At 39.5% G+C, this 23,750-nt stretch overlaps 3 protein-coding genes and 1 long non-coding RNA gene across 9 annotated transcripts in view; 3 read left to right on the top strand and 1 right to left on the bottom strand.

The window, feature by feature from the left end:
• LOC138022341 (uncharacterized) overlaps window positions 1-4,724 on the bottom strand; it is a 22,848-nt gene extending 18,124 nt beyond the window's left edge. Inside the window, exons 1-2 of the long non-coding RNA XR_011126562.1 lie at window positions 4,665-4,724; window positions 2,699-2,742 (exon numbers count right to left, since the gene is read on the bottom strand). This is a non-coding gene — a long non-coding RNA (uncharacterized lncRNA). The remainder of the gene's footprint in view (window positions 1-2,698; window positions 2,743-4,664) is intronic.
• Window positions 1-23,750, top strand: part of LOC138022335 (uncharacterized) — a 230,625-nt gene that overhangs the window by 139,332 nt on the left and 67,543 nt on the right. The window lies entirely within an intron of this gene.
• Window positions 5,071-15,877, top strand: LOC138019910 (serine/threonine-protein phosphatase 6 regulatory ankyrin repeat subunit B-like). 3 transcript variants are annotated; one of them, XM_068866873.1, is made up of 3 exons: window positions 5,072-5,198; window positions 7,042-7,102; window positions 9,511-15,877. In XM_068866873.1, the coding sequence occupies exon 3, from the start codon at window positions 9,552-9,554 to the stop codon at window positions 12,207-12,209; it is 2,658 nt and encodes an 885-aa protein (XP_068722974.1). In that variant the 5' UTR covers window positions 5,072-5,198; window positions 7,042-7,102; window positions 9,511-9,551; the 3' UTR covers window positions 12,210-15,877. The 3 variants fall into 3 exon arrangements, with proteins under 3 accessions (XP_068722975.1, XP_068722974.1, XP_068722973.1); XM_068866872.1 differs by lacking the exon at window positions 5,072-5,198 and adding an exon at window positions 6,804-6,958; XM_068866874.1 differs by lacking the exon at window positions 7,042-7,102 and having other exon boundaries at window positions 5,071-5,198.
• LOC138019911 (uncharacterized) lies at window positions 17,406-23,423 on the top strand. 4 transcript variants are annotated; one of them, XM_068866878.1, is made up of 4 exons: window positions 17,406-17,550; window positions 19,205-19,282; window positions 19,430-19,722; window positions 22,647-23,423. In XM_068866878.1, exons 3-4 carry the CDS (start codon window positions 19,440-19,442, stop codon window positions 23,099-23,101), a joined length of 738 nt encoding a protein of 245 aa, XP_068722979.1. In that variant the 5' UTR covers window positions 17,406-17,550; window positions 19,205-19,282; window positions 19,430-19,439; the 3' UTR covers window positions 23,102-23,423. The 4 variants fall into 4 exon arrangements, with proteins under 4 accessions (XP_068722979.1, XP_068722976.1, XP_068722980.1 ...); XM_068866875.1 differs by lacking the exon at window positions 19,205-19,282; XM_068866879.1 differs by lacking the exons at window positions 17,406-17,550; window positions 19,205-19,282 and adding an exon at window positions 17,564-17,607.

The raw sequence follows: 23,750 nt of genomic DNA, 5'->3' as shown, positions 1-23,750 counted from the left end.
AAACGTTGCAATTTCAAAGTATATATATGATACATATATGCCTTTTGTTTTCTCATCAGAAAGGTGTTGACAGAAAAAAATAATAGGGGGCCATTTTTACAAAAGGAGGAACAATAGCTGCTGTCAAACCTTTTGTAGGCTTTGTTTGAATTTCACCAGTTTATCTCTTTCTAGCATCCACCATACCTTTTCTTCTTGTTTTTTCAATAAATCAAAAGAATGAGGTATGTGAGAAAGGCAGTGGAAACTCAGTGTTGTTATTTTTTCCCGATCTTGTCATTAGGGTCGTCGAAAGCATACACGATTGCAAATGGCAGAACAACAAAGTCGTCAATAAAAGCCGTTTCAGAAAATCGTTTTTCGTTCCTGATGAGCTTGTGTCTAGGTGCATAACGTGTAATCCGCGGATTCACGCAAACATACGGGGCGTCATGGTCGGTTACCAGTGGACATGGAAGTACTTCAGTGTAAGTAATGCGTTTCGGCGTGTTAGTAATTATGTGATCAATCAAGGTTTTACTAGTCTTTGTTATTCGTGTTGCCTTAGTGACCATCTGCTTGAGACTGAACGAGTCTAACAATTCATTGTAACGCTTCACCTGAGACATTTCAGGGCGGAACATGTCCAGGTTAATATCCCCAGTTAAGAGTAGTATACCGTCTCACGAGGCTACGTTTGTACTTTGCAGATCCTCAAAAGTCTGTATCCAGTCTGAGAAATTCGTTTGGCTTCCAGAGGCCGTTTGCTTGAGGCCTGGTTAGCGCTAACCGTTGGTTAAGAGATATCAAAACCTATAGGTTTCCATGGTATTTAACGCTTTATATGCATTATCTTGTGTTGTTTTTCATTTCCAGACAAAGCTTGTAAATGGATATCATCATCAATGATTTCGTTACTAGAGTTGATCAGACATTCGTCATCCGAGACAGAGATATCGTATGCATAGAAAGATGGTACACTCCCAATACATTTGCGGCAGATCCACTGTTTAGGGTTTGTGGACGAGACGTGCTTCAGATTTATAAAATATTACTTGGGTGCATTTAACATGCGTGAATTCAAAACACGTGGTGCAATAACAGCATTTATGATTCTTTGCTACCAGTTTCTCACACTGACTATATCGGGGAGCAGTTTGCTTTCTGCCTCTCGTTGAAGGCCTAGGCCTACTGGTTTCCTGGCCAGGATTTGGGTTGACGTCGCCACATTGTAACAGGAGGCAAAAGGTAGCTGTAGAATTACTGTAATCAGAGACCCTTTCCTGATGACCATTTCTTTGTTACCTCTTGTTGAATTAGTAGCACTGGCATTTTTACTCCTGTCCTCAGGGACGAAAAAGGCACTGTGGTCACCATGGTTGCTGTGGGCCTTTGGGACATCAATGGCATCTGAGAGTATGCAAATGTTGTGAATAAACTGTGTTGAGCAAGGGCCAAGTTCTGCTGAGAAATTTTGATTTACGCCACAGTTGACAATCTTGGTATGACTCCAGCTTTCAGAAAAGGATGCCTTAACCCTTAAAAACTAAGAAAATTTTTAAACTGAAAAAACCCCAGCTCTGAACCAGAGTTAAAAGCTTCAAGGTCATCAGCTTCTGGTTCCAGAGCTTGCGCATTAAAGGTGTTCCTGCCGGAGAGAAGCCTTGCTGTCAGAAATGGGTCATTTCTCAGTGCCGACGTCGTTGTTTCTCTTGTCGTGGGCTTCTAATTAAGTGTTTGACAGTAATGTCACCTTCTTCCACATCGATCTAGCATACGTACTTATTTGTTTGGTACATTTATTTAAGTCAAAGCTCGCGTGCCCGTATGTGATAAGCTTTTCCCGGCAAAGGAATTCAAAAAATAAAATTAACTAAAGCCTTGAAACAAGGATATCACGGATATGGGTTAGGTACGGGCGTAGAGAAATGAATTAACGTGAGAAACAAATGTGCACGTTCTTTGCTTATATTTATTACATCAATCAGTCAACACTGCATTGGAGATCTTCACATGAAATAGTGACTGCGTAAATGTAAAACTAAAGCTGATACCCAGATTTCCTGCCGAAATCTCTACCCACCGGGATTTTTTTTCTAAATTGGAAACCGAGGCAAGAACCGAACGAAGACCAATCCCAGAGCCTGGAGAGCCTTACGCATGCGCACAGTCATATCTCCCGGGTAGCGGAGGCCATGGACAGCTGTTTCGGCCTTATTAACGGAGCCCCCTAACGGTCATAAAACGCGTTTGGAGCTCTTTACTGCCGAGGCAGGTAGAAAAGCCCATTAACCGACAGCTTTATATATTCACAGATAAACATAGTGAACTGACTCTTTTGCTCATTCGCCATTGCAGTGCTAAATGTCTTTATCGCCTTCCTGTCAATGCTTTCAAAGTACGTCATTCTGGTCATTCATTCATATCCAGGGTATTGGTAAATAACGAGAATAAAAAATAAATTTAATTTAAGTATTAAAAGTATAATAAATTAATTGATGAAATAGAACGAAATTGTTCAACAATGGTCTAACTTTTGCAGCTTGTATAATCTCCTCAGGATTTCTTCTTGTACTGTCCCATCCCCCCTCTCAAAAAAACTGAACTAATTTAACAGGGCGTTCACATTTACATATTGCTATTAGACCGACTATCGATCATAAATTAACGTAAGTTAGCAGGGGTTACAAGGGGTTCAGAACCCCCCCACTTCCCGTACCTTTATCTTCCGGCTCCGTCTCTTCTTAGTCGTGATCCCGTCCCCTGTAAATTAGGAGGCTCATAACACATCTTGGTCATTTAACTACGTAATTCTTTCATTTATCGCTTTGTCTTGCAGCTGTTACGCGTCAGTTACACGACAGCTGCTTGACATTTATTTACAGATTCATTATCAATACTAGGTGGACAGAACAAAAGGACACGAAGTGCCCTACAAGGTTAAGCCACCCAACCCACCCCCAGTGAAAATATGTCCCTAACCAACCCCATAAGCCATAATAATAATAAGCGAATTGTTGCCGGAAGTGTACACATGGTGCGACAACGCTGCTTTCGCTAATTTTGTCGCTGCGATTAGTCGAACGAATTCAAACTGGTTTGAATTCTTGCGACTGATCGCGGCGACAAACAATGATTTTCATAAAATTAACGGTGTCACAAGGCAAATTGTTGCGGCGACTTGTGCCCGCAACGTGTCGCAGCGACTTATCGCCTAGTGTGTCCTTAACAAGCGCATATTTCATTCTTGCAGGGTTACATACACAGTTTCGTCTTCCACGGTCATAGTTTGTATTAACTGGTTATTCGAGCGAAGCAACAAAAAGTTAGATTCGAAAATTTAGACATTTTTTGAGGATTGAGGTAGTCATAGCTCTCATAGCTCGTTATCGCATGTTACACTTTGGGCGAAGTATGTCGTTGAGATGTACGAAAATTAAGAAAAATCATTCAAATTGAACTTAGTTCCTGTAAAGGCAAAAATCTGACATCATTAGCCACATGGTTCAATACGGTTTATATGCATTTTACTCGGTCTCACCAGGTGATTTTGAACATTTCAGGTGTAAAGCATGATTTTTTTCGATGGCTTCAAAAGTTTAATTTATAAGAAAATTAGATTTGTAGCAGGTACGAATCACAAAGCTAATTAAATTACGAAATTTTAAACAGAAAGGGACCAGAGTGCAACTTTAATATTTCATTTAAAAATGACTCTCTCAACAATTAATGTATCGTTTCCTTGATAAATTATCATTAGGTGTCAATTTATCAAAGGAATAATTCAACTTTGATTGGGAGAACGAATAATTGAAATAAATGGAGCTCAGCTTTGTTTAATTTTCACCTGGGGGCAGGTTTTTTTTAAGGCGGTAGCAAATTTTATCATAGTCATCGAGGGACTGGCTTTGAAATCTTAAAACTTTCGAAAGCGAGAATAATGTTGTTGCAATCGATGTTGAATTGACCTTGATAGTCCACATTCTTTCGTTTTCGTTTCGCACTGGTACGCAACAAAGTTACCCATAATTTAATCGAAAGATTTGGTTGGTTATCTTATTGAAAAAAGGTGCGTTTTGTGCACTGTGAAGGCCAAAAATACTGACAAAAATATGAGAAAAAAAAAGGACTTGTCGAGTTTTATAACTATCTCAATACATTATTTCTGGTCGGCTGCCATAATATAGCACGCACCTGCGCCTCAGTCGTTTCAGTTTTGTTTTGTTTTTTTTTCTCTCTCTCTCTCTCTGTGGAAAGCTGGGGAGACCCAAAGAAAATGAAAACTATTGAAAGCTTTATTTTCTACAGCATTAAATCTACTGTCTCCTGTTGTTGGGAATTGAAGGCTGGAAATGAATCAGTGCTTTTTGATAAGTGGCAACTGATATTTAAATTTCTTTTCACATTCTCTCGTCCTATCTAGGCGATAACTTGGCTGAATATAACTTTCACGTGATTCTGCATGCAAAATATCATTTGGTATCCCTCCTCGTTTGTGTTAAAAGATTTAGGTGTGAGTTAAAGTAAAGCAAAGTGCTTTAGTATACTTTAAACGCAGCCTCCTATTAAAGCCTTCCTTCGTCGCTCCTCGCAACCAGGGAAGGAAATTGAGGACTTCCCGGGGGAGGGGGGGAGTCCTTGTTCTCATGTTTCTTTTATGTTGTTCCTAAGATGGCTCATGTTACCTTGTTCCATAAGATGTCTTGTCTTCGTTCCCCTGCACCCTTGTTCCCCGTGTTTTCTTGTTCCCTAGGAGACCGTCAAGGTTTGACAGGAAAAACAACCTTCTGAGACATGTAATTGAGCTTTCATCACGTGCGTGTAAGAAAGATTATGTCGTTATAAGTAGAACACGTCAGCAAATTGTCTTGACAATTTCCGCCCGATGGAACAACAATTACTTTAGTTAAAAATTTTACTATTTTAATTTAAGTAACACGAGTTTCGTTTTCTTTCTTTATGGGATACCGTCGACACTTAACTCCGATTCGTTCTCTATTTGACCCACGTGAGCGGCTCGTATTCAGGCGTCAGTTCTGCATAATTATATCAGTTCACCATAAGTTTTTGTGCCCACCTGTCGCCACATATCTTCAACTTGCATTAATTACATGGATTGTGGTTTCAAGTGACGTTAAAACCGGCAACTCTCCTTTAGTTGCAAACGGAGTTGACATTCATTGAGGAAGGCCGCCAGCAATTTTAACATCGTGCTCAAGGTGAGGTAGATGTAAAATAACCGTAAATTTCATTACATGTACTTCTTCTTGTTGCTGTTTCAATTTTTGACCTCGGAGAAGTAATTCTTCTTCCATGTTTAACTTTCCATGTTTAACTTTAACAAGTAGTCTTCTGGAAAAGTGATGTGGGTACCGAAATCCAACTCGATATAGCCGAATGAATGAAGTTTATATTCGATATCATAACGATCGTATTTCGCTGTGTACCAATCGCAAGTTTCATCTGGGAAGGGAAAAAGTGGACGGGGAGCGGGTTTTCGACAAAAGGAAAAGTTTGTCGACAAAAATAGATAAGGATTCAGTTATTTTAATCAGTCTGCAAGAGTTCAGTCTCCTTTAAAGAATAAGTCAACCCCGAGTATGAAGAGATTCTAAAAACAGGTCACAAAATGAATTTTCTCTAGAAATACCTTATAATTTTATTTGAATGGAACTACGTAACGTCAGTTATATTTTTTTGAATTGATATGCAATGAAACGTCTATTAGATAATTCAATCCAAAGATCTGGTACTTTCCCTCGATTTTATTGGTTAAAGAAAGACAGCGGCAGGCCTTGTCATGAAGTTTGCGTTTGTAATTTTCCAGTCAGGAGAAGAGAAATTTATTTCGCTTATAAGAAAATTCAGCTAGGAGTTCATCTGTCCTCGCTGTACCCTGACAGGAAAGGCACCACTTAAAACTAAAATAATGCTACACATGTAAAGAATTGAGAGTCTGGCGTTTTAATCCTCGGTGTATCTTGGCTCGAAAGGCACCTGACTAAAAACGGAGACAAGGAATATTGCTAAACGGCTGCCATAAATAGATAAGGTCTAATAATGATAGAATAACAAGAAGAGTTGGATAAATTGTCTACATAACTGAAAGAAACGAAAAAAATATCAGTTATTTGACAGAACGCAAAACGATTAACAGTCAGCTTCCACCAAGATAGGAGTTTGTGTTTATCTGTTACAATTTTAATTCCTCGTTTTTGAACGTTTGCGTCGAGAATCTTCTTGGAATAATCGTGTGGCTCTTCCGCAGGCTACCTCATGAAATGTATAAAACAAAGCTATTTCACATTAACAGCAAATATCAGTGAAAAAATATTTCCAAGATATAACTTCAGTTTCATTTATCATAAATAAATTATATCTCGGCCTATCTCGTACATCGCATGAACAATGCTATGCAGATACTAAGTTTTCAATACAAAATGATCTAGTTCCTGGAACTTTTTGAAGTGTCCACAAATAAAATAAAGTCAAAAGTTGGAGCTTTCAAGATATAAGCGGCGATATCTCAAAGGTGAAAATGAAAAAGAATTAATAAGTAAACGTGTATATTCTTTTGATTAACAAATTATTGTAATATGTAATTAGACCCCAAGGAACGACGCAAGGTCTTGAATAGGAGTTCAAATATTTTAGGTGACATTGCATTGGATGAAATAGGAAATCTGCCTCGTCCATGCAACGAGAAAATTACTTGCCTTCTAAAATACTGTTGACAGCGTTGCACGACCGATAGTTTGCGCCCAAAAACATAAATTATGTATTATTCTAATGTAAAAATCATTCAAATCGAAAACCATCAGAAATGCTCCATTTGGAAATCAAATGGGTTGCTCGGCTTCAGGTGGGAATCCTCAAAATCCTCAACGTGCAAAACATTTTCGCGCCTTGAGGATCTCGGAAAAGCTTTTCAGCGCCGTCTCTCATGTTTTGCACAAAGGGTTTTCGTTACTTTAAGGCGGTTAGTAGGCTATCCTCGCTTTCCCGCTGTGTGCAACTTTTTGTTTATATTTTGGTAATTCTGCATCTTGCGTGTCTTCGCAGGGACTTTGAAATACTGGTAGTTCTTCTGAGCAGCCAGGCGATAGTTTCATTCAATGAAAAGGTATGCAGTGAGGTTTTCATGACACTCAGTTTTACCATAAAGTCATTCTTGTTGGAGTCAACGTTATTTTTGTTTTCTGTGACGGTGTTTTTTTTTCAAGACTTAGATTCATGTCATGACAGCTCCCTTGTTGTCAGCGTTTGAGAACGCAAGGGTAAATCAATGAACACATTCTGGATGAGTCAAATTTTCATTTAAAAAATCAGAAGAACTCTCCAGTAATTCAAGATTTATTGCTCAACTTATGCAAGGCGACTAGGTACGAATCGAGTGTTGGTTAACATTCTCGAAATTTGGCGGAACTGAATTTGAAATGCATCCCACATAGTTATTAATTTAACCTAGAAATTTTACTTCTATCTTTGAAAGGGTACTTTTTGTCAGTTTTCTGTCAGGCCATTCATACTAAACGGCTTGTTTTTAAATACAAATTGTTATAGCATATCCACGGTAGCGAGTAACTAAAAATCCGCCATTGTTGGCGAAGTGTTATAATATGACCACAGATCGCATGCAAGGAATTTAGTGTAAATAAAAGCGAAGACCTGCCATTTTGATTGATTCTTGTTTGCATAAATTATTACTCTTGGATTTGGCTTGACAGCACACATTAGCACCGAGCGATTGGATCAAAATGAAGCGCGATAGGGGAAAAAACTCATTTACTATTGATCGAGATATGGCGTCAAATCTCAATGAAAATTGTTATAGGGCAGTATATAGTTAGTTTTTCTCAGTTTCAACTTAGTATCATCTGTGCATCTGTGAATGAATTTCACTTTTACCTTGGCAAGACGGCAAGATAAGAAGAGTTAAGAAAAAAAAAACATAGTTATCGCATCAAAAAAGGACTTTTGACCCTACATTAAAAATGTCGAACGCCAGCGATTTTTTTTGTTATCTTGCCGATGCAATTTACGCTATTTGATTCTTGCTATTAATTGGTCGTTGCAACTCTATATTGTTCTAAACCTCTGCGAGTATTGTTATGAGAGTCTTTCTCCATTAAAGCTAGAGTAGTTCGCTTTAGTTTTTGAGTCATTTTACCGCAGTAGAATCGTTTCTAAAGTACGACCTTTGAATATATTTATTTTTCATTGGTTAATTCAATCATGACATTCGTCATTTGTAAAGGAGTAATTTTAATTACTGTTTGGGAAATCTAGAGTTACGTATACCTCTTACAGAAAAGAAACAAAATGGCTTGAAGATTGAATAAGGTACCTAACTAACGCCTGTATAGCTGTTTTTCGCATTTTCACGACTGTGTAATATTGGCTTAAAATTGTTCTTCATGGTTAATTTATCCATTCTTCAGTGAGTGACGTTTGTGTCGTTATTAAGGCTTCATTTCTCTTTGATTAACCAAGCTTGAGAAAAGTAAGATTATCTTTGTACTTGAATCTGCACAGAACGCCCTGTTTGTCTTAATTCTTTGTCTAAAAAGCATTACGAAGTGTGTGTGTCTTTTTCTTCAATATTATAGTATTTTCGACTTCCTCCGTCTCTTTATCATCAAAATCATTTGAGAACGCACGTAAATCTATAACCGTTATTTGAAAACTAATATAATTTTAATCTTGATTTTGTCATTGTTGCAAAATTAAATTGAACTGTACGAATTGCTAACGAGAACATCCCTATCGTTCTCTGGCCATGTTATTTTGATTCTCCTGACTTTTCGGGTCAATTTGATACGAGCCATGTTACCAGCCACCCGGAACAAATCCTGGCCAAAAGAAGGTGTATATATTCTTTTCTTCGCGGCCAAAATAACAAAATTTAATTTAATTCACTGTAGGGTGCATTTTAATGAACATATGTACAAATCTTAAGCCTGCACGCAATCATCATCAATATCGTAAAATATATTTTCTGACCGCTCCACTAACATGCCTAGATAATAAGCAGGTACGTGGATGGAAGTGAAATAATGTTCGTTGAACAAAAAACAGAATATCCCGTAATTAAATAAATTACATTCAAACAGAAAAGAGGGAATTCAAATCGACAGTTGCATGCCTACACAATCAAAGTTAATTCTTATTTCGTTTGAGAAGATGGATTGTCTTAGAATGTTATAATTATTTCGTTATCTCTTAATTTTAAACTGCAGTGTTCACGCCAAACAGAAACCACTGCTTCACTCCTGCAGTTTATCTTAGGGACTTCTATTAAACCCAGCCTCACGGATTGTCCAGAATTACTCCCAAAGTATTTCAAATTAATACAACTGAAACAATTGAGTTCAGTAAAATTTGATTGGAAGTTCTTAAAAAAGTGCTACGGTTTGTTTTGAAAACTACTTGCATCACAAAGTTAATCTAAAATATCCCAATGCAATTTCACTGAGAGTTATGAGAAATGTTACTGGTAAAGCGGCATTACAAGTCTTTTTGCCTTTGCAGGTACAAAGACGGCACCGGGAATCATGCAATGTCACTGAAGAATGGTGACAGGCTGCCATGATGGAGGAGTAGTCCATGCAAACAAAAGAACCTTGTCAAAATTGTGGAATGCATGCAAGCATGGCGATGTGCGGACAGTTGAGCGCCTAGCAATAAAAAAGGTCGGTGCTAATGCAAAAGCGCATGGAATGGCTCTCATTCACATAGCTGCGCGGTATGGAAACCCAGACACTGTCAGGTACCTTCTCTCCCTGGGAGCTAATGCCAAATGTGTGGACGAAAAAGGATGGACAGCTCTACACTGGGCTAGCTCTGGTGGGCATGTGACAGTTATGCAACTTTTATTGGTCCACGGGACTGACCCTGACGTAAAAACCAACACTGGAGCCACCCCACTGCATCTTGCTGCTTCGAACGGTCACGAGAAAGCTGTGGACCTTTTGCTGACTTTCGGGTGCAACGGAAACGTCGCCGATGGAAATGGCAGAAATGCGATGTTTCTTGCAAGTAGAGGTGGCCATGTTCCTGTAATAGAGGTTCTCCTAAAACACGGCGTTAAATCCAACGTGCCACTTAAGAAGGGCCCTACACCAGTTCACACGGCTGCGAGGAATGGGCATTCGAAGGCTGTTAATTTCCTTATATCTTGTGGTGCTGACGTCGAGGTCGTCGACAATGACGGCTGGAATGCTCTTCATTCGGCGTGCCAAAATGGTCATGTTGAGGTAGTGGAAACACTTCTCAAGAACGGAATGGAAGCAGACACAAGAATAAATGGTGGTTGTACTCCCTTAATGATTGCCAGTTGCCACGGACACCGGGACGTGGTAGAATTTTTAATTTCTAAGGGAGCAGATCCAAAATCGTTTGATGCGTTTGGTTGGACCGCCCTGCATTTTGCAAGCCTGGGAGGCCATGTATCAGTCATCAGGGCGCTCATTAAGGCGGGAGTTGATGTAAATGTTCGCACAACCCACGGTACGATCCCTCTTCACATTGCAGCCCGTTATGGGCAATCTGAAGTAGTGAAGTACCTAACGAGAAAGGGTGCAGACCTAAATGGCACGGATAAGGATTGTTGGACAGTGCTTCATTACGCTAGTCAAGGTGGTCGCTTGTCTTCCCAAGTCATGGAGTCAATTATTAATCAAGGAATCGATCTTAATGCGAAGTCAGTTTTAGGGATCACTCCGCTGCACATTGCAGCTCGACATGGCCATCCAGATGTCTTGGATTTTCTTTTATCACAGAATGCGGATCTCCTAGCTCAGGACAATAAAGGATGGACTGCTTTACACCACGCTTGTAAAGGTGGCAATCTGCCGGTTGTGGAAGCATTGTTTAACAAAGGAATAGACCCAAATGCTGGAACGTCCTCTGGTTTAACCCCAATTGGCATCGCAGCTCTTCGCGGCAATAAACAATGTATCGAGTATTTGCTTTCTAAGGGCGGAGACCTAAATACTGTAGACAAAGAAGGCATGGCGGTGCTTCATTTTGCAAGCCAGGGTGGACATGCAGACGTGATCGCATCATTACTTAACTATGGAATGCAGCCAAATGTCCAAGCAGACAAAGGCCTAGTGCCACTTCATTCGGCAGCTTTCAATGGACACGCAAGTGCTTTAAACCTTCTTGTCTCAAAAGGAGGTGATCTCAAAGCGACTGACGATCAAGGTTGGAACGTCTTGCACTTTGCTTCTCAAAATGGACATGTCATCGCTGTAGAGACAATACTAGAGCTCGGCTTGGATCCTAATGAGAAGACAATGGATGGACGAACCTCTCTCCACATTGCCACGATACACGACCACCCGGAGGCAGTAAGGTTGCTTCTTTCTAAGGGTGCTGATGAACACATCCGTGACAACAATGGGTGGAATGCTCTACACGTTGCAAGCTTTCATGGCCACGTGGCCATTCTTGAGCTGTTCCTGGAGCTAGGTGTTGAGGTCGACTGTCTAACGAGCGACGATTCAACTCCTTTGCTCTTAGCGGCTAAAGGAGGGGAGAAGGAAGCAATAGTTCCTCTTTTGTCACGTGGGGCTAGTCGAGATGCTGCTGACAATGAGGAATGGAAGGTGTTACATTTGGCGAGCCTTGGGGGTCACGTCGAAGTGGTAGAAATCCTTCTAGAGAACGGAATTGAACCAAACCAGAAGACTCAAAAAGGCATCACAGCTATGCACTGTGCTGCGTTGAAAGGACACATTGACATTATTGATTTTCTGGTACAACATGGTGGGAACATTTACGAGAGCGATAACGATGGATGGAATACCCTTCATTATGCTTGCAGAGGTGGCCATGAGAAAGTCATTGATCAGTTGAAAAGGCTTGGCATGCCTTTAAACTGCCAGGCGGGAGACGGTTCAGTTCCCCTACACATCGCCTCCCGCTACAGTCACCCAGAGCTCGTCAACTTCTTACTAACACATGGAGTTGACACACAAGCTGTCGATAAGAATGGATGGAACGCCCTGCATTATTCCGCCAAAAATGGTACGGTGGCAGTCGTCGATGCCCTTCTCAAGCAAGGTGTAGAGATGGTTGTAAAGCGCACGCACGATGGAGACACAGCAATGGGTATTGCCGAAAAGGAAGGTAACATGGATGTACAGCAGTTCTTGAATAGCATTGTGTCGAATCACTTGGACGACGACAGAAAACATGGGCATTACAATTGCATTATCCTGTGAACCGTTGTATTCACATTGCTCGACGCTTGATAGGATGACTCGCACTGGAGTTGTAGGGAAACATGATTTTGCCTGTTCATTATTTTGAATTTATCAAAAAAAATGTATGGTTGTTTCAGTTCTGTCTATTTGACCTTCAATTTTTGACATCAAGATAACTTTTTAAAAAAATTGATAACGCCAAGATATCTTTTTGTGGAGCGAATATACTCGTAATTTTCCATCGGTGATGTTAAATTTGCGGTTGGAAGTTGCAGTGAGGTAACATTCTTTTATTGCGCACCTGAGCCAAGAAGTGGCCACGGCGTACCCCTGCAATTTTTCTTTGCCATACTGGAATCAGAACACAAACAGGGGTAAAAGGATTAGAATCCCACGGTAAATGCTGAAAATACAGCTAAGCGGTTTCCTGTTTGTTAAATTAATGCAATTTTGAAAATAATTTTTTCCAGTTTCTATTAACACCCCTCCAAACAATATATATAGATTACAAATAAAACCAACCAGTATTAAATGCTATCACTAGAAGGTATTGATTCGCAAGAGAAAATTATGAAGATTTTCTTTTGCAAAAATCGAACTAGGCTTTTAAATAACTTTTTTTCTATTTTATTGAATGCTGGTCGACTTATTTGATATGATAGAGAGCTTTAACGACACAGACGACGAGGAGATTATCACTAAAGCCGCTGTTACACGTTGAAACGTTTAGCTGAAACATGTGCAACGGCGTTGCAAAACAAGTTTCAGCAGGCGTTGCACTGTGTAACATAAAAGGTTGAAGAAACTCGTTCGGGAACGCTGAAACTAGTCTCGAAATGTTGTTTACATGGCCTTGGCCGGTTTGTGATTGGCTTACGCAGCGTAGTAATAAGACCGAGCGAGACCAGTTTCACGAAGTAGTGTTGCGCTTTCTACTTCTGCAACGATCGCACCACTGCGATTGCTGCGATCGTTGCAGAAGTAGAAAGCAGTTTTTTTTTCACATAATAAATTTTATTTACGCACAGTATAACAGTACATACAGACGTACGGCACAAAAAGTAACCTTCATACCAACAACACCTAAAACACTACTTTTAAAGGCCCACCTTAACCGACAGGCATTGCGTGCAGCGGAACAAGTTTCACGTATGAAAATCCCGCTGAAGCTGAAATTCATCCAATTAGATCGCTTCGCTACTATTAGGAACGCGAATTTCCATAACAAAAAGAAACGGTCGAAAAGCCTGTCGATTGAAAGTGGGCCTTTAACAGAGACACTACTCAACGCTACTGAAGTAATTAACTACTTTAAAAACTTCGACTTACGATACATTACTTTAACTACTGCCTAGAAAAACTATATAAGAAATTTCCATTCGTCATAAAATTTGTGTGTGTACTTTTCTGTTTGTATTTTGATGTTAACTCTTGCTTAAAAACAAGTTATATTGGGAAGAAAAGCAGTTCTACTTTTCGTAAAACTTGTCTCGCAACGGAAGTTCAAAAAAGTTTCACGAAACCGACCATGTTACACGGTGCAATGCCTCCTGAAACTTGTTTCGCAGCGCCGTTGCACACCAGTTTCAGCTAAAAGTTTCAACGTGTAACAGTGGCTTAGACAAGGCAAACTACCTAACACAATGGCTTTGAATACTACTCGCTTGAGAGTCATTTTGGTACGTTTCTTTGCTTTCCCCTGCAAGGTAAACCAAATACAAAATAACGTGATCCAAAACAGTACTTTAGCTCTGATATTAATATAGAATAAAACATAGCCATCCTGTAATATGAAAGCCATTTGCTTTGGATGAAGATTTGACTACAGCCCGATCTCACGTGCTTCACAAGAAACACGATTAAATTTACTGCAATGCAAACAATTATGACTAATATGTCTTACAAGATAAAGATTAATAAATGAGACTGCTTGGTGTTTATATTTTGGTAACTTGCGGTAGTACTGTTTTCCAAAGGACAAACAGGGAACAGCTAGATGATCTCCTGTCACGGCCACACCAGAGAAAGATAAAGATTAATAAATAATAATTGAGATTAATGTAAGCAAGGTTAAGATGAATCGGCCCGAATGGCAAGAGAGAGTTATTGCAGGCTAATTTTGATGGCAATGTTAGGGCCTGGTTTCAATACAGTATGGGGCCCAGTTCTCGGCCACAAAAAAACGTAAACTTGTATTTCTTACTTTGGAATAGCCTTAAGAACTTGAAATTTCACAGACAACTAGCTTCAGCATTCAGTTTACACATGTAAAGCTATCTACTGCTCAACGCTGTTTTCTCCCGAGTAATAACGCAAATGGAGGCTTCGTTCGTGGGCCCAGTTATCGGCTTGCCCAGAGAGCCCAGTTCTCGGCCACAAAAGAGTGCGCTTGATTCCTCAGAATAAACAACGCTTTATCGCCAATTTTTGTTGTTAAGTCACTAATACGGCTTGTGTTTCATATTTCGACCGCAAAGTATCCTTAACGAGCTTTGTTTCATTTTAGAAAAGGAAGCTTTTTGCACACCTAGTTTTCTCTTAAATGCAGTCAAGCGAGGCTCAAAAAAATTCAAAACGAGGTTCGTTAAGTCAGAACTCATAGTTTTAAGTCATATCCACTGTCAGAACATTCTACTCCACTACAGTCTTACTTTTACAAATGATTTGACATGAAAACTCTATACAAAACTTTGAGCGCTTTTTAGTGTTGTCAACGTTGACCAGGGTGGCCGAGAATAGGCAAATACGCAAAAGTACTAAGGAAATATTCAGGAATGAATTTAGGTCAAAGAATAAAACAGGTCGGCAAAAGTTTATATTTAACAGATAGCTTTATCACTCTACGTTCTTTATGCCAAGAATTGGCCCATTTGGGCCTTCTATACGGATAAAATATAATTAAATTAGACCATGTGATTCGAGTAGCCGTAAACAAACACGTTTTTGGGGAAACCAAATTCACCTACCTTCACGTCACCTCGACGTGCTCACAGTATATAGTAGCTGTAAACTCAAAACTTGGCAGGACGAAAGACAAGGAATCAAGCTACCTTTGGAAGCAATTTCTTTTTATTCAGATTCATTTGTGGCGCGAAAAGTAAACGTTGAACAAAAAGTGGCCGAGAACTGGGGCCGACTGAGAACTGAACTCCTCACTGTATTTATATACATGATGGGATTGCTCAGCTTACATGTATGACGTAATTCACACTTGCGGCTCTGAAGACGACTCAACAGAAAGATTGGGGTCTGACGACTCTACTACCTCACCAGTGTCATATAGTGGTGGTTGTTTGGAATTCTTGCTATGAGCATGAAACAGTGTGAAGGGCGTCGTCTCCGGCAATGCACGTTTAAATACCTGGATCTAAACGTGCACAACTGTATTTTGTCCGAATTTAGCAAAATTTTAGTCTTTTTCATAACTCACTGATTCTTGTAAAATGGCTAACAGAGATGGAAACTGTCAACGATCATCTTATTTTTTTTTACCATGCAGTGGAAATCTATAATCAAAACTCTCGCATCTTCTAACCTCTGGTGAGTTTCTTGAGATAGATACATTTTGTTTCTTCTTTTCTTGACCTAATTCAACAATGGATCCAGCTTAATCCTTTTTGAAATCTCTATCAACTTCATCGAGAACTGACTTTCATAGAGTTCTGGCTTATAATCAAAATGCCTTGCCTGGGACCGTTATGGTAGATTTTGCAATTAACAACATTTTTTAAAGTTACCTTCTGTCGCTCCTTCAATAAAAAAGATTTAATTTTGTTTGATTTCTTTTTCGTCTTTGCAGCATGAAATATATATAGGCCACAACTTTCGATAATGTGCTTTGCCAACTGGCCAGCTGATTGATCGCTTGTTGGTCTCGAGGCTAGAGTTAGCCTCGCTTCAACCTCTGCTTCGACGTGTTGATCTCACCGTTCCCATGATAATTATATTTCCAATGCATAACAGCTCCAGCCTCGCTTTTGTACAAAGGCCAGGTGCCCGAGCGCAAAAATATGTAGAATGGATCATCTACCTAATAATTATCTCCCAGCTGGCCAATGGGACCTTCAGTCGCATGTTCAGCCGAATATGTTTGTTTTCACTGATTTTGCTTTTAATGGCACATCCTCAAAACCTGACAGCGCATTATTGGTCGAAATTTGACCCAAGAGGAGCTTATTGGCAACCTATGGGTTTACGGTATCATCTAAATCTAGAATACAGGTCGCGCCAAATAATGGCCAATCAGATTGGTCCTAATGACAACAACCAAGTAAAAATTGTTGATGTCGTAAACTGGTGGGCCGCTTTCAAATCGCTTTAAGCTTATGGACTTCTGTGCGCGCGCATCCAAATTGAACGTGCCTCTCATTACTAACATTTTTTTCTCCGCTTTGGTGTCATCATCATCATTATCATTCAGCGTATTGTGACAATGTCCAAAATAAATATGGTCATAGTGCGCTAAACATTCCTCGTGCGTACTCAACAGATATCCTGCGATATACGTAATTTTGTGTGTCGGGGAGAAAAACGGTAGTTTCTACAGCTTTTTTTTTTTTTCAATAAACGTAGAAAATTGTGCTTTGCCATTAACGTGTTGAATAATAAAACAATTATCCTGCTCAATCTTGCGGCATATCGCCTGATTTTAGCCAACTCGGTCAACGGCCTTGTCGGCTAAGTATCAAGCGATATTCCGCGCGATTTTGTAGGATAATTGTTAAATAGCTGCATGCCATCAACTTCATCATCATCATCATTACCGTCATCATCTCATCCTCCTACTCCTCTTCCTTCTCCTCCTCTTCATCATTATCATTATCATTATCATTATCATCATCATCGTCATCCTCCTCCTACAAACCCAATGCTGCAGTGCAAAGAACGAAACAAAAAAAAAGTTCTGGAAGTCGTAATGCCACTCGAATCTAAAGACCACTAATATCATCTATATGTTTTGTCTCGGATTTCAGTTTTTTTTCCTTTTTTCTCCTTTCTCGTATTCTTTTCCAACGTTATGGACTTCGCGATCGTGAGAAGATCAAGACGAGCTTTACGTCGCAAAGTCTAGATCATTATTGCCTTGAAGAACTCGGGGAAGTTGGAGAAATTCCAATCGTTTACAAACTGCTGAGAATATTCACAATTATTGTGGACATATATTTGCAAGTTGTGTGATTAAATTTCATTGTCCGCTTTATTCCACCTGTCCAATGCGTCAAACTCTTGGCAGTAAAGAAGGGCATGATTTCAGTATTTATTCTAAATATAATTACAGCTCCATTTATGGTTCAATTTTTACTTGGAGCCAAAAAGAACCTCTTAAAGTCTGTATAGAAAGGTGTTTCAACTGATAAAGGTAAGTCTTAAACGTGGCGATATCTTCATAGGGAATGAGTGGTGTAAAATAAGGCCGGTAAGTATTGTGGTCATTTCTTAAATAAATTGTCGTCTACAAACGTGTAGAAAGAATTCAGCGATCTATCCAAAGTAAATCAACCGAAGCTAGTTAGGACCTGTTTGTCAGTTGTAATAGCTTGAATTAAGTCAGCTAGGTTTTAATAGAAAACAAAACATGAAATTGAAAAATATGTTTAAAGTATAATTGAACCGAATATAATTGGACTTCAAATTAACGACTGAGTATGAAGATTATTTGCAAAATATAGGTACTGTATTTATATTCGTTGCTGCTCTCGGTATAAAAAGGGCGTTTACAGTGTCCACCTCTCTTACTTTTAAGATTGATCAGTCTCAAATGTTGTAAGAAAAAGATGTCAAAACAGATCAAAGACTGAAGAGGTCTTAATGTGGCGAATCATGAACACATTTAATTCTGGAGACAACCAGTCTTGTTTGGAAAACACGAGGATTTGTAACGCACAAATTGCGGATAACGGAAATTACAGAACATGAACTAGTTTTTCTATTTCGTATTCCCAGGCCAATGAAGACTGCAGATTTAAAGATCATGAGTTTTTCATTACAGCCGACTATATTCAGTCGAACCCTTAGTTATACAACCTCCGTTATAACGATCTGGCTGGATTTCCTTGCTATACGCTACATCGTATTCCCTGCTAATTCGAAGTTTCTTATTTCCCCTACGTCTACGCGTTCCATTGCACCATACATTAAAACAAAAAAATGAAAAATGTTGTTAACATGTTGCAGGATTAACTAATTTATATTCCAACGCGAATTACTTTATTATTTATTATGTCTGTCTTTGTTTTCATAAGCGAACACGTCACATAAATACATTATAATCTGTTTTTGGTCATTTAAATCTTTTCTATAGTATTTAAACTTTTTCTGGTGCTTTTTAGGGTAGAAGTGTTTTATAAATACAAAACAAGACTAGTAAGGAATAGCAAAATTAGATTTGAAACAATTTCATATTACTTCGGCGGGTGTCAAACGAACAGAATAACAAACAAGGCCTCTGATTGGCTATCTAGACGAGTTGGCGGACACACAAAGTGTTTTTCACGAGCCAATCAAACTACAAACCGGTTCTGTAAGGATCTGTAAAAAAAAAAACTGGCGTTATTTAAGCTTTACCTAATTATTATTCGCGTACCAACTAACTCCACCGACATCTTTTTCAGTGAATTTAAATAGGCTCAAATTATCTCGCAGACTCTCGACTTTCGTACAAAATAGAGTCTTGCACGCATGCCATCATTTCTTAATTTCTCATTGTGCATAATTTTTTATATAATTAAGTATTTTGTGTAATGTTGGCAACTCTGGACTTGAATATAACTTTCAGGTTAAATACTTGAACAAAAACGGACATGTTTTGGTTTCACAGTGAATCTAAATAAGCCGCATTTTCCTCATTTCTGTGATGCACAGGTCAAAGATATCGCCTACAAACTGCTCTTTACCGTTGTTTCTGACTTGTAAAGATAATTATTGACATTATTTTTGGGTGAGCTGCTTTACATTACATTTTGGTGGTTCTCCTCGGCCACGCTTACAAATCAAAGCACTTTCACTTATTGAAGGTCAAGCACACGAGAAACGCCAACCTGGGCGAAGTCTAGAGTAAGAAACGTTTGGAATTTTATTACTGTGGATACAAGGTGAGTGTCACCTTTAAAACTGCCACATTTTGTGCTTCTTAGAGAAAGCGTAGGATAGCACTTAACATGCTCTGCGCAATTGTTATTCATGAAGCCCGTCGGCTGAGATGAAAGCGTAATTTCTTGAAATGTTTTTCATATTTTCAGGTTCAACTTGATGATTGCCCTGGATAAAAATTCAAATACAGTAGACTGCGACAACGCAGAACTTTGCCTTAAACGCCTCGTGGGAAAGTTATCTGAGGTGGAGATAATCATGGCCGACCGAGAGGGGAAAACCAACCAAATGCGAAAGGAACGAGATGCCGAGAGGACGTGCAATGAACAACTAAAGAAAGAAATAATGAAGTTGAAGAACGAGCTACTTCAAGAGCGGACGAATTCTGCTCAAAAAGAAAAGAAAATCAGGGAACTAGAACAAGGAAAGCAGCAAAATGAAGGTAAGCAGGCAGGTAGCCTCGCATTACTTTTAAGCGCGCACATAAGAATGTCATTACATAATATTTACGAAAAACGTTAAACGTCCGGATGAAATTTGCTTTTTCGGCGAAAACATCAAAGTAACTTAATTTATTTTCGCTAAGTACTTACCTGCTATAGTCTCCTACGCAGCCGTTCTTTGTGTGGTCACGAAACGCTCCTCCCCCTTGCATGACCACACAAAGAACGGCTGCGTAGGAGACGATACCTGCTACGGATCTGAAGGCATCAAGAAAATTTAAAATAGAGAGTCAGTTGAAGTAAGATAGCATTTTGTTTTGTTATATTTTTTTGTGACAAGCAGCACCCTGTCCTAGCCTTCATTGCTGTTTACAGCGGTTCAGTATCAGTCACACACGCCTCTCAACGACTTTTTTATTCTTTTTTTCAAAACTAAATTTTAGGTGGACGTCAATCAAATATTTCCACGACAATAGTCTTCTTCACTTGTTGACAGTCGAATACATTTGATTGACGTCAACCAAACTTACGTTTCGAAAAAGGAAAAAAAAAAGGTGGTTGAGGGGCGCGTGTGACGACTAGCAACAGCTGTAACACAAATGCTAAATCTTTGGAAGGACTCAGTTTGAATCCGCCACCTTAGCCTGCTTAGCTGGCGGTATTCTAGACGAAGGGAATAAAGTTTTGGCGGCGGAGCCGCTAATCGCGTAAATTAGGGAGCTTACGCACGCGCGTTTTTGAGACGCAGACGGCAACCGGAAGACATTTCAAGTGACAGGACAGTGGTGTCTCCCAGATTTTTATACTAATCATCTCTAATGGAGAAAAGATACTTAGCAATGTAAATGTGGTTGTGTCAAGACAAGTTAAAAGGGAAAACAGCTTACTTCCGGTTGCCGTCCGCGTCTCAAAAACGGGCGTGCTTAAGCTCCCTAATAAAACCGCCAGTTACTCAGGCTAACGCCATCTTAGGTTTTTTGATATAGGATTTGAGGGTTCTTTAAAACTTGAAAGGCTAACTTAGTTTATACTTAATTAAAATACAAACAAATTCTTCTTTCCAGTTTCACTTTAGGTGGGATATACACCTTATTCCAAAATGGCCGCCATTTTAGTATTCTTTTGTTTGATTGAAAAGTAACCCTGTTGGCCTCGTTCAAGGTTAAATATTCTTTTGAATTTTACGTTTGAAAGCGAAGCCAAAAGGGCCAGTTTACAATGAAACAAAAGAATTCTAAAATGGCGGCCATTTTGGAATAAGGTGTATTATAACCCGTTTAATTTTATTAGAAAATCAGTTTATTAGAAAATCAGTTCTCTCTCTCTGAACAATTGCACGGCACTTGCAAACAGCGCTATATCGGAATTCGAAGCTAGTTGATAATCATTCTACGAGGACGCGCTGGATATGAAGTGATAGATAACCAACGAGGCGCGTAGCGACGAGTTGGTTACGGGCAGATACAAAACACAGGTCACAGGGCACAGGTCACAGGTCACAGGTCATTGTTTTACTAATACAGAATGTATCCTAAACATTCATAAAAGCTAACCTTAGGCCTAATTAGGCCTAAACAAACGTTTTTAGGCTTAAGGTTAGCTCTTATGAATGTTTAGGATACTTTCTGTATTGGTAAAACAATGACATGTGCCCTGTGCCCTGTGCCCTGTGACCTGTGACCTGTGTTTTGTATCTGCCGGTTGGTTACATTCATTTTACATCCAGCCACGGTGTTCTGTCTTAGTCAATTCCCGTCCAAAACGTCTTTTGCCGACCATTTTACTCAGAGCTGCAAAAAACTGTAAGGTTTCCTAGCCTAAATTCTATTGACAAATACCTGTCCTTTGGTAAGGTTAACTAGAGAAAACTACAATTCAACAGCCCTGAAAAGGTACTGACGCGTTCCTGCTCTTAGAAGCTGTAAGAAACGAGTATGTAAAACGTCATCGGACGTGACGGAGATAACCGGTATAGGGAAGACTTTACACTAGTGCCATAAAATGAACAGGGGGGAAAAACGAGGAGCCGTAAGTTGCAGAATGCCCCGACAAAATAGTTGCAAGCTAGCCTGAAAAAATCCAAGGTCTGAACGGGATTCGGGTTGTGATCACTGTCACGGGTTAGAATCCCGTTCACGCCTTGTTTTTTTTTTTGTCAGGCTTGCCTGCAACTGCTTGCATTTTACATCTAACACCAATGACGTTCATTTCATGTCCATTCGGCATTTTATTCATCTCTTAAACTCGCGCCCGACTTACCAGCTCCTTCCTGGCTTGAAATGTCAGTGAGTAGGGCTTTCTGTTGGAGCCTCATATACACTTGCTACTGCCCTTGCTTAAGTTGCTGAAGTTGCTTGTCTATTTGCGTCTATGTAAGTTGATCTTTCTAAACTTTCATTTCATGTCCATTCTGCAGCCTGAATATTAATTAAGCCGTGTTTTTGGTGTCAAATTCAATTCAAACGTATAATTCGGCAAATTCAGACCTCCACTTTGGAAATTCAAACCCTCAATTTGACAATCTCAACCCTTCAGTTCTTCAATCCAAACCTTCAAAATTCAAACATGCGAGCCATTCAAACTTTTATTTCGACAATTCAAATGCCATTCAATTGAATTGAAGGTTTGAATTCCCGAAATGAATGTTGGAATTGTTGAATTTCCAAACAGAAGGTTTTGAATAGCTAAATTGAATGTTTGAATGTTTGAATGGCCGAATACATGTTCGAATTTTGACATAGAAAACGCACCATAGAGTAATATATCACTGAAATTTCATACATTCTAAAATTGAGGTGAAGTTAATACTAGATCTCATTACTTGTCACAAGTACCAAATTATGTTTAGTGTGCCGTTTTGCGGAATTGACAACACATATCTCGCGTACTATCAAAGTCCAATTATTTTTTTGCAAATATCCAGGCGAATATGTCAGTGACTTGGACGAAAGAAGACGCGTTAGCGTGCCAGTTGCCTCAGTACGCAAGCAGTGGGAAGCGCAAAAGCTATTGCAGTATGGCTATCCCAAAGACTTGACAAAGCTTCTTGATAGGCGAAGTAACGATTTGCTCCAGCAACGGCAGCATTACCGAATCTTCGAAAAGAGGTTTCAGCAAGAGAGAGAGAGATGCAACAAACTCGAGCGAAACATCGAATGCGTTCATCATCTCCTGGTAGATTTACTTTGGGTGCATAAAAGGCATCATGGATCAAGGTCTGAATTCAAATGTAACAAAGTACTGATGCTAGGAAAGACAATGAAGAATCATTGCACATCTTTTCTGTTATTGGGGGTTTCCCTGGTGCTGGTCACGCTGTTTGTATTTCTTATAATGGAAGAACATTTTAACCTTAAGACGCTCATCAACGGGCAATGAAAAATACTTTGATTAATGTTTCTATTCAGAATTTCCTTTGAGGCTGTCTCTAGTGAGATTTATAATTAAAGAAAAAACCTCACTTTTGTAACAGCCCCAAATTGTTAAAATTTCTCGCTTATTGCAAAGTTTGTTGGGAAGAAATGAAAGCTGAACAAAGGAAGAATTTCATGAAAAAGAAAGTTTTTCTGGTCTTGCACACTTCACTTGGATTTTATGACGACGTTACGCTTGTCACTGTAAAACGATGATTAATAAAAAAAATAATGGATAATTAAAAAGAAATTAACACTTTAAAAAATTAAAGGAAGCTTAAAGGGGCAGTGTCAGGCTATTTTAGTCAAGTTTCAAAACACTCACCTCCCACCAATGTGGCTGAGGTTCGATTCCCGGACCAGACGCCATAAGTGACTGGGTTGAGTTTGTGTTGGTTCTCTTCTCTGCTTCGAGGGTTTTTTCTCCGGGTTCTCCGGTTTTCCCCCCTCTGCAAAAAGCAGCATACAGCCGCTTCCAGCTGGCTGTAAGCTGTGCTCCAAGGTCACACATGGACCGTATAGCGGCTGCCAGAGGCCCCATTGTATGCTTTCGGTTCGACCTTGTTGAGCTGCGTCGTTGCTGTACTTTGCGACGGCGATTAGCAGCGACAATT

Source organism: Montipora capricornis, chromosome 10 (assembly GCF_036669925.1).
Source record: "Montipora capricornis isolate CH-2021 chromosome 10, ASM3666992v2, whole genome shotgun sequence".
Taxonomy (NCBI): domain Eukaryota; kingdom Metazoa; phylum Cnidaria; class Anthozoa; order Scleractinia; family Acroporidae; genus Montipora; species Montipora capricornis.
The sequence above is the reverse complement of the archived record's forward strand: the minus strand, read 5'-3'. Positions and strand labels throughout refer to the sequence as shown.